At 37.8% G+C, this 15,038-nt stretch overlaps 1 protein-coding gene across 1 annotated transcript; it reads right to left on the bottom strand.

Moving 5' to 3' along the window:
* Positions 1-4,971: 4,971 nt before the first annotated feature.
* LOC141437042 (sec1 family domain-containing protein 2-like) lies at positions 4,972-14,793 on the bottom strand. The gene is made up of 9 exons (XM_074100233.1): positions 14,474-14,793; positions 14,048-14,299; positions 13,445-13,750; positions 12,854-13,026; positions 11,329-11,555; positions 8,832-9,001; positions 7,205-7,488; positions 6,628-6,789; positions 4,972-6,083 (listed from the first exon to the last, which is right to left on the bottom strand). The coding sequence occupies exons 1-9, from the start codon at positions 14,651-14,653 to the stop codon at positions 5,876-5,878; spliced, it is 1,962 nt and encodes a 653-aa protein (XP_073956334.1). The 5' UTR covers positions 14,654-14,793; the 3' UTR covers positions 4,972-5,875.
* Between the last annotated feature and the right edge of the window lie 245 nt (positions 14,794-15,038).

Below are 15,038 nucleotides of genomic sequence, written 5' to 3'. Positions count from 1 at the left end.
ATCCGGACAGTAATTCACATGGAGTGGGCTATGGCGTTAATAGGATGCCGCATACAGCATTACCGAGATATGGAGTGAGATAACGGACACCTACCATTCCAATTTTCCAATATCATATAAATTGTACATTTAGTAGACGATGACATTATGCCGTTCACTAAATGGGCCGCTCAAACTATTGACCCCCGAAACAACGAGGTGTAGTATAATATAATGCTTCAAAAATATATTTCACATACTTTTATTCTGACCTAGAAAGACGTGTAATAATATGTGATATTTTTGATTGGTTCGATTGTATATCTATCTTGTCTTGAGTGGATAGAGATGAACAAAATAAATACTTGAATAATTGAGTGGTTTCGGTGTTACCAGGTTCCTTGACCCTTGATGCGTGGCTTTACTGGTACGTCCATGAGGCACATGTACCATATGACCAGTGATGTAAATAATGGAGTTGTTCTTTCGAAAAAATAATAAACTTTATTACATACATTATAATAATTATTTTTATTCTTGAACCACATTTAGATAAACAATGAAAATTGCTACGGGGATATTATATTACCTTATCATTACTATGGCGACGTGTCAAAAGAACGCTGCACATTGCTTCGGGACAGAGAACTTGTTAATTTGCGGAACCTCATATAAATTGACAACAATATTTTTTACTTTACTTCTGCGCTACGAACCGTGCCCCACAACTACGTCCATGTGAAATATCTATACAATAAGTTTACATACACGCCCGCTCTCTTTCTCTTCGATGTAAAACAATATTTTATTATGTATGTATAGTATATGTCACACAAGCTCGACTAGCTGTCACAAATACCTACTATATAACTATTATTAGGTATTGTGTGATATATATATTATTTCATGTAGGAGGAGGGAGGTGGAGGAGGGCGTGTACTGCATGTTATTATATTATGTAGGAACGTATCACATAGATCTAACTGTGCCGCACGGTTGATAGCAGAGAAACCTAGGGCAAAATTAAATACTGTAGGTTCTAGATGCTGACTAACAGTCAAGCTCAAAAAAAATTAATTGCTAGTGGTACGGTTGGCTTGTTGACAGCGGGCATATTTAACTTGTATCACAAAGTTTATACCTTTTTTTTGTTCTCAAAGTATTAGCTGAATCTAATGCCGACGTTGTTCACTAGCAGACCTGACCCCCTGATCCTGATAATTATTCTCAAACGCTGTCTAATGCGACGTACTGCATTTTACTTACCCCAAAGAAAAGATTGTATGGTAGAACTGCAACTGTCACAGGCGGAACGGCAGTGATGGGCCTGGTAATTGCAGCCTGCTCGCGTGCACAGACAGATGAGAGGAATAGAGCAACAAAATAATTAAAATAAACTGGAATTAATCAAAATACCACGCACAGGACTTATCACGCTAACGCACATGAGTAATATTTACCTCGACGTTTCGGCAACATTACAGTGGCCGTGGTCACGAGTAGACTGAAGTGTGGGGTGTCAAGTCTGCCTAGCAGCGCGAGTCCTTCGAACTACCCGCACTTGGTCATTTTTATTTGTCACCCCACACTTCAGTCTAACCGTGACCACGGCCACTGTAATGTTGCCGAAACGTCGAGGTAAATATTACTCGTGTCTAAAAATATATTGTTTCCAAAATACTTACTTGATTTATAATGCATAATAATTGGCATGATTATTGGGATATGAATTTACTGTACCAGCGGGAAAATTACAAATTAATTATACCCACTGCCCTGTCAACCAGACTAGTTAGCCGTAGATACTACAGGCAAAGAGCGATCAAAAAGTAGCAAAGTAAAGACATTCCCTTTTTACTCTTAGTATTTGAGGACATGTAAAACTATTTGAGCATTTCCAAATAAAGTTTGTACATTTGATTTGCGACTCCTATTTGTGATAAAAATTTGCAGGTTTGTAGAGTGAACGATATTGAGTCGTAATAACATAGTCTCTCAAAATGTCCCAATTGGTTTGTATGGAAATTTCCTTTTTTGTTACCAAAACTATGGATTTGCGGTAACAAAAAAGGAACTTTCCATACAAATTAATTGGGACATTTCGGGAGACTATCTACCTGCAAATTTTTACCCAAATCGGAGTCGCAAATCAAATGTACAAACTTTTTTAGAAATGCTCATTTTAGCACTGTAGCTTGCTGTAACAAAGTACCAAACTGTTCAGCTACCTATGAGCTTGACTGCTTCGAATTAGGTTTGATGCAACATCTGTCTCCGATGATGTGTCAGCTAAACTGAACGTGCCCGTAGTCTGCAAGTACGACGGATTATTTGCGGTAGTTCTAGTTCCTTCACAAGACCTTGAAGAAAGAACTGCGTTATTTTTCCGCCTTTGTACCTTTGCAAGAACTGAAGATGCTACTGCGAAAGGAACAAAGGCAAAAAAATAAACGCAGTTTTTCCTTCAAGTCTTGTAAAGGAACTAATGCAAAAAAAACGCAATAGTTCCATCGCACGAACATCCAAAGGAAACACTGCCAATAATCCAGTACACACGACTACAAGCCTGCTGGATCGGAAAAAAATCCTAGCAGATAATACTTACAATAGGTAGTTATATGATACGAATCGACAACTGTTTTCGAAGGGAGTGTAGATGATTTTGGAACTGCTCGTAGTCTTCTGCTGATTGTGCCAAATCATCGGTTATGATATCCTAACAAAATCAATTTATAGAGATAAGTAGGTACAAAATTAGCACTGGATAATTTTTACCGCAATTTGATCGGCGCAAGTTATCGGCGAGTGGGTGAACTTTTGCTGTTATGTAAGTATTTCGTAAGTATTTATTTATACCTATAAAGGCAAAACATGGCCTAAAAATGCATGAGATTTGGCAAACGTATTCCTTGAGGATCGCAGAGGTGCAAGAAGTTTTTTTTTTAATTCGAATACCTACACTACAGAGTAGATTTCTTTCTTCAACGGGAGCGAAGCCGCGGGATTAAGCTAGTAATTATATATACGAACTGAGAAATCCAGATGCAGAAGCCTAGATAAACTCTTCGTCAACTCTTTTCATGGTTAGCAACTTATTAATAATTGATATTAGCAGTTTATGATTACTAATTCTCTACCAAAAGTCTTACCACAGAAATTGAGTGATGATGATGATGATGATAATTAGGATAGTAAACTCTGTGTGGATTTTATTACCTCTTTTGATAGAAAGAGCTTACACGAAGCACTGTTCATAAAATATTAGGTATGTCTAAAGGCACTGTTACACATGCTCGTTACTGGACTGAAGCAAACGCGTTTACACTTGCTTATTACCTTTCCCCCTTCCACCCCGTCTCGAGCTTGCCACTAATAAGCATGCTCGATAGTAGCATGTCCTGTTCACACATGCTACTAGCTAGCATTTGCTCAATAGTAGCATGCTTTCTTGCTACTAAAGAGCATGTGTAACAGTGTCTTAAGGGACTTTGGCTTTACGGATACCCTTGATAAACTTGATTGCCTGTGCATTCCTGTGCGTGTCGTACAAGATGACTAAGAGCCCTGGTGGCAGCGCTCTCTATTGCCAACTACGAATTCCAAACTCCAGCTCTGCGGCGTGGAAGGTAAGGACAAACCACCGCACTATTTTCCCAAGAAACTCGTCCTGTAGATTTGCTACCGATTTTCAACCGACGACCATGACCACTTTAGCAAGAGTAGTAACTACGAAAAGTAACTATAAATATAACCTGAATAATAGCAAGAGCATCAACCAAGACAAGAAACCGTGGTCAGAATCTCGGTAATTTCTCAATTTATCGTACACATATTATGACCACTTGAAAGGCGTTTGGCTCGTATTATAATATGCGAACAGTTATCCAAGACCCTGCTTCTAATTATCAATAAAATACTTATAGATTTTATAGGTCGTAGTAAAATTTTCGAGTAAAGTACAGTTAGTACAAAATTTCGTGACTCGATAAAAAAATGTGAATATTACTCGAAGGAGTACCCCGATCGGGTAGCTAAGTGTCGCAATAGACTTTCGCTAGCTGGCGCTGTCTATTTGAGTGTGTGCGTGAGCTCCTAGTGTCCGTATACGGCCGCAATCGACGTTCAAAGTAAAGCACCTCGTTTGCGGCTTTGGCGGAATATTTCATTTCGAGTGTGGGGTCAAAAAATCGGTTACGCTTAGATACTCCCGCCACTAGTTTTTGGTGAAATAATTCTTCATAATTTACGAAAAAAACCTGAAAAAAGGAACTATTGATAACAGCGCCATCTAACGGGACATTGCTCATGAGCTAACCAGGAGCTTACCCCTTAAGTTTGTTGTGTTAAAGCCATGTACCTATATTTAATTTATCATTGTTTTAAGTTCTTCGATGATTTGTAAATTTTATGTTTATTGAGAATTTACTATTTATGTAGGTAGTTGTGGATAAAGGACATTGCAAAGTTGTAAAGTTATAGTTTGAACAATTATTTAGCTAATCATTATAAAAAAAATGTCAAAGAACTGGAATCACTTGCAGTGGATTTTTATTCACGAAAATTTCTGCAATAACTTTATTTGACGATGAGCTGCCACAACAATAGTAGGTGATTTAATTTTTTAATGATATTTGCTAACATTGATATAGTCACATATGATATGAATTTTATGAAAATATATGATGTGATTTTTATGTTATAAAAGTACAGTCAGAGACCAAGAAACTGCATCAACTACTTTGTAACGCAGTATTAGAATTATGTAACCACAAGTATTAGAAAAAAATACTTTTTCTCAATCACTAGGCTGGGAAGTATCGCGCTGCAGGCGCTGCTTCTCGGCTGCCAACACGCGATCACTCAAGCGGCATGCAAAGAGATTTCATACAACTTTCCTGGCCGCTGGCCGACAATGCAACAGTCTTTTGTTGCGCGGCACGCGCGCACACAACAGAGCGACGAGACTATATAGCGTCCAGCCAGCTTGATTTCTTGTTTTTTTTTATTTCATGTCATGTTTGACAAAAGCACTATGCAAGCCTCAGCTGGAACATTGGGTTGCCGGCCTCGCATCCCTATCCCATCGCATCTGCTTGGCCGGCAACCCCCTACTTCCCAGCCTCTACAGTACTATTCCAAACTCGTTAATGCTAAAATGCACATAAGAAACGTATTACTTTCGAAATACAAATTCTATTTTAGATAGTCGTAATTATAAATGAGTTTGGTAAAGTAATTAGGTAATCATTTTAAACGTTATATTAATCGATGGCATTCGATGCCATGATCTAATTAATTGATGGATAATAAATATAATAAATACACTTTTACATGTTACAAAAACTTTATTTTTTAATCCCACTACTGTTTTACAAACACTTAATAACAAATAACAAGTTTAAATAATTTTATTTATTACAATCACTTAACTAATTATGTGGCATTATAATTGCATTGCACTATTTTACCTTATTTTCAAAATAATATTAGCACTTAAATTATTACGACAGCCATTAATTAAATAATAAGGCATTTTCCTGCTTGAATTAAATTCAACTTGGCCTTGTTAGACTTCTTAACTACAACGACATCTAGCGGGTAGTAGTAAAAATGCAAACACCGGCGCCATCTAGCGACGAATAGCTAATTTAAAGCCGGCAACAAAAATAAATAACCGGACCCCGAAAGTCTTCAGTTTGGTGTAAACAAACATATACTCTAAACTAATAATAATAAGTAGAGCTATGCTTTAAATATTTAGTCAAATATCGGAATACTAGAACTGCCTCTAATATGCCATGGCTCGGGTTAATCTGAATGCGACCCATCCATAATAAACTGAAAAACCAAGTCCATATCAAGTAGCATGCGTCTTATGCATGGCGTTTTTTAACCGCTATAAGTCCAAAACGTCCCTCATAGCTTCCACAGGGGTCACAAACTTGGTGGAACCAATGAACACGGCATTGTCAACGCCGCTGGTGATCACGCTTCTGTGTATAGCCTTGCATTCCTCGCCCGTGACGCCGCCCACAACGAAGATTATGACTGTGGGATTGTCGAGAGGGTGCTTCGTGCTGCGTGACTTCTTACTTGTTAGAATGCTGGAAGAAAGTAAGTTTGGTAAGGTTGGTAAATTAAGATAGAAGGCGCGATTTTGAAGTGTTTCACGCAGTGCCTAACACATAAGTTGATTTCCATGTGGGTGATGGATTTAGATTAGTTTTGTTAACGTACCTAAGAAAAGAAAATGGCAACCTGCAAATTAGTTTAATGGTAATAGGATTTAGATTATTTGTTGCTAGTAGGTAAGTAGCGATAACAAAAATACAGTCAAGCAAAATATGTAGGTACCATCAGCCAAATATATGGTCTACCACCATAAAGTTGATAATCGTTTGCACTGACATAAGTCACATTATGAGTATGTGGTAGGTACATTATTATTGAAGTGTTGGACGAGTTCATTTTTGATTCTCAACCGATCGATGGTAGTTTTTTGACATTTGTATATGCTTGTGATAGCTTTGTAAATTGTATAAATATATTTTGACATTAACTTTTACTTTGAAGGTACACTTACAACCTTGGTTATAGTTATTTCGCACTTGAGCTACATAAGTATTGAGTATACGAAACAATGCTCACTTTAAACCGCTGCGCAGTAGATCTTTAAGCCCCTCGTTCCTGTGTCGAAGGTCCGGCAGCTCGGGGCGTTCGGTATCGACGAGGTCGTTCACCATTTGCTGCAACACCCCCCGATACTCGTGACCAGCTCCCGTCTCGCACGGCTTCAGAACCGAGCCATATCTGTATAATAAAATACAGAAAAGATGTACATTTTCTTAGTATGATAGTTTTTAGTGATTCACGGTTAATACAGAGTGTTAATTAAGTATCTGAAACCTGAAAGTAGTTTGTTTAGAATCAAGAGTAGAATCGATTACAATATGCTTTGAAGCAGGTTGTATACTTTTTTTTAAATCCATTGCTTAAGGGCAAGTCTAAAAGTAACAATTGCACACGTCGATTAAATGTTTTAGTGAGGTTCTGTCGGTTTCATTTTCATCATATTTAGGTGTCTTGTAGTCCATTAAAAACTAGCTGAATCTTTGAGTTAAAGTTTGAACTACAAACTCAAAGATTCAGCTAGTTTTTAATGGACTCACACCACACAATTCCATATTTTTAACACTGCATTTAAATTACAAACATAGCTACTCACTTCTGCAAATTCTTCCTCATCAAAGCCATTTCCTTCAACCTTCCCATAATCTTTTTAGAAATTTCATCACACTGTTCAGGACTACACATGTATCCGCTGTCAGGGCTAAACAAAGTCTTATGGTCCTCAAATATGGCAACACTTAAAGTCTCAGCTAGGCTACTCTCATGCTGCTTGGAGAAAGATACTTCGGTTCCAGTGAGGGAGTAGACGTGGACAATCAGTGCTAGGAGACTTTCTAGGGAGAGGTGACGGTCTTTTCTGGTCTTTATGAGGTGGCTTATCTGTTATAAGAAAGTCATATTTTAAATATATATTACGAATGACACTGGCCGAGCAATAGATAAAGGAACGAAAAGAAAAAGTAAGCACAATTTGCTATTTCACAATAGTATCATATGGGAAATAAAGTCTAAATTTTGTGTGTGTCCAAAGGTTATAGTTAAAGTTAATAGGCAAAAAGTGCAATGTATAAAAATTACTGAAAGCTGTTGTCAGCTACAACAATAAGTAATAAACATGAACAAAATCTTTTAAAAATTCGGACCTAAAACCTAAAACAATGTATCTGGTAAATCTGGCGATTTGTGACATATGGACAAAATAATTGCGAATTTTTATAATAAGAAGTAAGTGAGACTATGGGAGGAAAATATATAATTTTCGAAATTGGCGCGACACGATTCGAAGAAGTCGCCACAGAAACTTAACAATCAATCAAACCCGGAGGGCTACTACGAAATTCGAAGTTCTTATCGTACAGTCGAGTTCATAAACTTGCTAGCGAAAATTTGATCAAAATATCTGAACACGCTTCTAAGCTGTTAACAATAGAGATTTATTCAGGTATTTTTGATCTAATGTTTGCTTATGAACTCAACTGTACCGTCCCTCTCAGTCTCGTATTAAATGATATTAGCGTCAGCGGGACCGCAAGATACGAAGTTCGAATTTAGCATTTCGTTGTCTAGGGCTTGCTAACATCCACACACTGCTGAAAAGGCCTCTTCATTTTCTGAAACTCATACCTGTAGGTAATCAAAAGTGTTTTTCATCACACTTGCTCGTAAACAGTGTTGTAACATGCAGGCTACCTTAGTTACAACTCCCCAAATAAAACCCTCGACCTTAATGTGCTTGTCATGAAACCCGTGGTCGGTAAATGGGTCATTGCGCGTACACATTTTCTTGTCATCAAGCCCAAGGTCGGTCGCATGAGTCAGTGCCCGTACTGATGGCGCTGCGCGCGCTGCTGCAGGACTACATGGACCACATGCACACGCATGTTGCGGCGCATGCCGAGGGAGGTAGAGGGCGACGTTGCCAAGAACACAGCCTAAGGTATCGCCAATATTTGGAACAATTTAATTTTTTCTTTTACAAATATAAAATTTTACTTGAAAATGTGATGAAAAACATTGTATGTCGCACGGGCGGTACTAGAATTACGAACATCCGACTCATTAAAGCCCTCAGTCTTCGACTTCGGGCTTCTAATAGACTCTCGTTCGTATTTCCTTATTTACCGCCCTTAAGACACGACTCTCGTTCGTAATTCCTTATTTACCGCCCTTAAGACACAATGTACTATTTTTCTAATATCGTTATTCAAACAATAGCCACACACCTGATGTAGGACGCTGGTAGAGTCGCGACTCGCAGCCAGGCTTTGCAGCACTTGTCTCTCCAAATTCTGTAGGAGCTCGAGTTGCGCTCGCTTCGGCGACTTCAAGGTATGGACCACAGCTAGCGCTTGTTGCAAGATGCCCATGTGCTTTTCTATCACATCGTAGTTACCTGCAAGTGAGATATCATGAAAGTTAGTATGTGTGTGCGTGTGTGTTCATTACGCTTGCATGGCGAAACAGCCGGACATAAGGCCATAAATTGGGTATGCAGATAGCTGGATCTCTGGAAGTTACTTTTTATTCTAAAATGCTCACAGAATCTGGAATTATATATCCGAAAATCTTAACCGCTAAGTGACATGATATTTTCCATAGGTGTTATTTATACAACATGCCTAAATAAAGATGTACCTATTTTAGTGAACTTCTACTTCCACTACTTTATCCACAATTGGGTTGTTAATTAAAAGATTATTCTATTTTATTTATTAAGTTCGTAAGGTAGATTATCAGAAAATATTGGATTAAGTATATTTTTACAAGCTTTTATTTAGTATCACCTATCCCATTGTGTCTGTCTGTCTGTAATCAAATTTTGCAAGTTAAATCGGACCAACTTCCACTAGTCGGATTGAATTGAAATAAGGTACTTATGTAAATTACGTGACAATACAATAATTGGTAGTGACATCCTGGTAGTACAGCCAGGATCGTCTCCACAGCACGGAACTCTTCAACAGTTAATGGCATCGACTTGAAATTTGGAATGCAAATGTAGTTTGGGTGACAATACAAGTACAGTCAACAAAAAGTACAGTCAGCAAAAAAAACTAGTATTAAAAATGATTTTTCACTTCTCATGCTCGTAAAGCTTGTGTTTATGCTGGATCTAGGGGACATAAAAAGACGTTTTATGCTCTAGTGCATAAAGTAAAATCTTCGTCTAAGACCAAGGCGTTCAGGTGTAATCAGCCACAAACTATGAAGTTTCAATGATGATGATTTCAAGTGTCTATGAAGAATAATTTTTAATTTATGTGAACCTAAAAATCAACCAAATCAAACAAAATAGATCAATAAAGTTGAAAAAATATGATTATATAGTAATGCATGAACAATAAAAGGTACATAGTCAGTGAACAATTCTTTCCACTGTTGCTATTTCATTTCCTCGCCATCGAAGTGAAAAGCAGAGTGTAAAACTCGAGCATTAAACTCATTTTCCCCTCGACGTGTCTATCCACCCTCGCCGTACCGGCTCGGGTGGCTATATGACCGTCTCGGGTAAAATGGCTCGTTTTATGCTCTTGTTGTACAATCTACTATTTTCACCAAAAACATTTCTTTTGTCAATCAAACAAACACAAAGATGAAGCGCGTCAATGTTCGGAAGTGAGGGCCCGAGACATCACGTCGTGCTAAAAGGTGTCGTCACGCGAGGTGACACTCTTTCGCGGCCCGGATCATACCGGGGTGGAAATACCGACCCTGTTTTTCGTGTACACGCCCATAGAAGCTACTATCAGTTTCTAATAATATCAATAACGCGTGTACACAAAAAACAGGGCCGGTATTTCCATGTCGGTGTTATCCGGGCCGGGTAAGCGTGTCACCCGTCACGCGGAACTTTAACTGCCTAATTGGCTATATCTTCATAATTTTTCGTTTAATTGACATATGATATCCATATCGAAAATACAAACTGAAATATAGATGCATAGAAAAACCAGAAAAATAAGATCAGCGCTGGGAATCGAACCCAGGTCCTCGGCATTCCGTGCCACGTGCTATACCACTACACCACCACTGGACAGTGATACAGACACGAATTTCTCCTATGCACCACATATCTCAGCTTGTTTGTTTTCTTATTTAGTCACTTAACCGGCGACACTAGCGACATCTATGCTGTAGCCCTCATCGAGAAACTTTCAGCACCCCATTGGAACTAACCGCTCACCCGGACAAGAGATGTCGTTATTAAGCAATCAAATTAAGATTGTTTTTTGGAATCTTTTTGTATTTTTTAAAGTTTTTTTTTTTGGTTTTCCTATGCATCTATATTTCAGTTTGTATTTTCGATATAGGTTTTACGGGATGACCGTAAAAGTAGCAAAAAAATTTGGAATTGAAATAAAAAATACAAAAAGATTAAAAAAAACAATCTTAATATGATATCCAATATTTTCTGATAATTTAACTGACGAACTAATTACAATTTTTAGGCCACTAGCATATAATTGCTGCCACAAGCAAAAACTACACGTTTGAGCTCACCTTGACAAAAACCATGGATTAGTTGCCTAGCTAGCTGTTGCCCGCGACTCCGTCTGCGCAGAATTCGATTATCGCTATCCCGCAGGTCTCAGGATCTCCATACCGAATTTCGTTTAAATCGGTTCAGTAGATCCAGAGATTACTACTCTTGATAATATTATTAGTAATATAATAATACATAATAAATTCCTCAAATCTCAAGCCGAACCTGACACTAACCTTTAGACGCAGACACAATCTTCTCGAGGCTTTGAGGCGTCACTTTCAATAAAGTCTTAGGACTAGGAGACTTCTGCACATCAATCTTGGACAACTTGTTATAAAGGTCGAACAACACCTCCTTCTGACTCTTGTTAATCATGTGATCAAAGGTTTGTACGCTAGAGTCGTCGTGTGCGTGGAACAGACAACCGGGAGGCAGTTGCACGTCATCAGGGTGATTAATTCTAGAAAAATGTTAGCCTTATTAGCTTCAGGTCGTCTCAATTCACAATGGTCCATAGACTGATGTCTACTTCTGCACGCGCCATTTTCATGTGTGTTTGTCAAGAGGCATCCTAAAGGTTGAGTCATTCCTTTTAACCTCCTATTGCTGTTACTGTGTGTGTTGTGTGTTAAGGTTACTTTCGAAGATAAAAAGAATAAAAAAAAACCTGCATTCGAACTTGTGGTTTCATGGACTCAAATAATATCAATAACGCGGATTAAGATAAAATAGAAAAAGACAGCTTTAAATTTTTCACTGATCAGTGCCAAAGTATATAAAAGCCACACTACGAGACTAAAGTGATACTGGCATACTTCTAGTAGGAGCCTGATTGCGTCTTTCTCTATTCTAGGAGAAGGGAACTCACCCCCCTGGTTTCCACTTCACGCTTGCCTCTACAGCTCCGAGATCCTATCATTCCATAGGTAAATGGGAGGAGACATTAGCACATGAAGTTTATAGTAAGCCAGTTACCTGACTCACTATTAAGAGACAATTCAATGATTTCTTATTCTTGACATTGAGTTATTGTATAATTAAAAAAATAAGAAAACCCGACTGCCGAAAAAAATACTAAAAAGAAGAAAACAAGTGTGGTCTAGAACTTTGTTAATTAGGTACTTACTAAAACTTTTTGGGGTGGTCATGATTTTAATGGGTCCCGACTGTTGAACTTTAAGTTAGTTACTTAACAGTTCTAGGCTACAGACTGATTCTCTTCTTTTTATTAATATCTTTATAGTAGTTGGGTTATATCTTTTTCATTTTATACTTTTTTGATATTTCTCTGGATATGGTAGATAAAAACTGTTATAACCTGTACCTACATATAATGGGCTTATTATTAGGTTTCCTTCGATACCCATATTGTTACAATACAAAAAAAAATTTTTTATTTCCCCGCCATATTTTTTTTCCCAGACGCCATATTGAAATATTACATACCCTTTGTCACTCGCGTCATCAAGACGAATCCAATGACGTATCATTTATCAAAATCGGTTCAGCCGTTGAGTAGTTACGAGAGAACCTAGGAATAGACATACATACATACATACATACATACGGGTCAAACACATAGCCCTCCTTCTTCGCAGTTGGGTAAAAATAGCTCATTATGTAATCCCAATCTAACTCCTGTATAAAGTTGTATCCAATGAATCAATCGAATGTTTCATTTTCGTTTTTTGAGACTGATTTGGTGTATTTAAGCCTCGTAAAAAGATTTAAAAAAATCTTTTATCTTCCATTACTTACACATTAGCCTCGCACACTGGTGACATATCAACTGCAACGTCAGTACTATGGCCCGGGAACCTTGGCAACACCGTCATGATTTTATCTAGCACTGACTCCATGGAATGGCTGGTAACAGCACAGAGGTCTAGCGTGCGATCTACTATTATTAGTGATGCAGGGTTGGAGCAAGTCTGAAACATTTACAACATTCATTTAACGCATTCACTGCCACCAACGCACATATATGCGTTTTCGGAACTTCGCCCAGTGCTGCTGTCATAATTATTCATAAATTTTGAACGCACATGTGCGTCCGTGACACCTGTGGAAGTCAGTCACATTATTTTTTTTATCAATAGATAATACCAGACTTTTTTTATAGAATAACTGATACAAAATGCTTCTATTTTCTTAATGTCTCTGTCAAACTGTGTTTTGACTTCTGTCAGGTTTTGATTAGTTTCACAATTTCTTATTGACTGCATAGTGGTAGAACATGACCAATGAATGATAATTTCTACCATCCAGATTTCAATATTATTGCAAAACATTTTTAAGTGCAATGACTGCCAAGGGGCTTAAAGAAAATAGTAACAATAGTTTACTCACTTTTCTTCTAGCTAAACAAACAGGCGAGTTCTCTAGCACCCCAGCTACCAAAGAGCTATAAGTGCCCATGTAGAAGATGTCTTCCCTCAAATTCATAGAATCCATGAGACTGTTCAGCCCACTAGCTAACCTCCTCACTTGTGATCTCCCATCTCTAGACAAAGAGTAGAGGTCCAGAGCTGATGAATCCGGAGTGAGCTTGCCATCGTAAAGTGGATACACATTTTGGTATGGCGGAGTCAGGAACACTATATTGGTTGGGCATATTGTGAAGAGAGGTAGGTGAACCACCTCTACTGCACTTTGCTAGAAAAATTGATAAATAAAAATAGATCTAGTATGTTATGGATTAAAAACAAATAAAAAGCATTTTATTGTGCAAGTTTCTTAACAGTGCAACATTTTTGTGAGTTATCAAAACAATTATAAACAATGCATTTTTTAAATAATTTTAAACACCTTTATACTTAATACATTTCAAAACATGTTAGATGGATTTCCACAGAAACCAAGATATCTTCAAGAGATCTTTGTTTCTTCTTTAGAGAGTTTATTTATATTCACTGCACAGCATTTTGGTTCTAAAAATAACTACAAACAAACCTGTTTCCCAATCCATTCCAGCAACATTCCCTCCAGCTGCTTGGTAGCTTCCGTAGGAGCCTTACCGGCAGCCACCACATCACTGACATCCTTACCCTCGTTGAGCTCCAAATAGACCACATCCAGACTGACAGTGGATATGAGCATGCAGTGCGAGAAGTCACTATGCTTGATAATTTCACGAATGGTACGAAGCTGAGTACTAGTTGATTGGGATATAAAAACTGCCTTCTTATGGTCTTTACTTGCAACCTGAAAAGGTTAAACAAGTTTCAAGGTTTCAATCTATTGGAGCTACAGAAATTCCAAAAGAATCATATCGTAAGGGTCAAAAGAGCGCGGTGCCACGCGTTCTAAATTGCAAGCTACCTACTTCATCTATTTCAAAATCCGAATTATTTTAAAGCTAGTAAATCAGTGACAAACCTCAAAAGGTGATAAATTCTTCACTGAAACAGCTCCTCCGTACATCAGATTTAATAATCCCCCGTCCCAATGTAAACATTCTGCGCTATAATCGTCAAGAAATACGGCGGCCCCGATTATTCGATTGTACACCTCCGACCACCAAACTTTGCCAAACTCTTTAATGGAGGCTGCAGCCATTGTAAAGCTATTTCGATGAACTTTCTATTTCACACAAACATAGCTTTATTCACTATTCCTTTTAAAATAAATTAATATCTAACAATTTATTTTTTAAATTTCCATGTCATGTCACTCAATTACTTACTGTCATTTTGACGTTATTTTTTTATCTACTACTTTGCAAAAGCAAAGGCAGTCTAATCCATACAGCTTTTATCATAAGACGTCGGCAATGACAACCAAAATGTCGATGTTGAAACAAAAAATGTTTATTTCTGAAAAATGTTGTAAAAAATGGATCTCAAAGTGCGCAAAGCAAAGCAAAATGCGGATTTCGTGTCTAATGTGAAGTAAACCAATTTTAACCCTTTTCCAGGCTCCGCCATTTTAAATTGGTTTTTTG

This window comes from Choristoneura fumiferana, chromosome 17 (genome assembly GCF_025370935.1).
Source record: "Choristoneura fumiferana chromosome 17, NRCan_CFum_1, whole genome shotgun sequence".
NCBI classification, from domain to species: domain Eukaryota; kingdom Metazoa; phylum Arthropoda; class Insecta; order Lepidoptera; family Tortricidae; genus Choristoneura; species Choristoneura fumiferana.
Note: the sequence above shows the minus strand (reverse complement) of the source record. Positions and strands in the feature narration are given on the sequence as shown.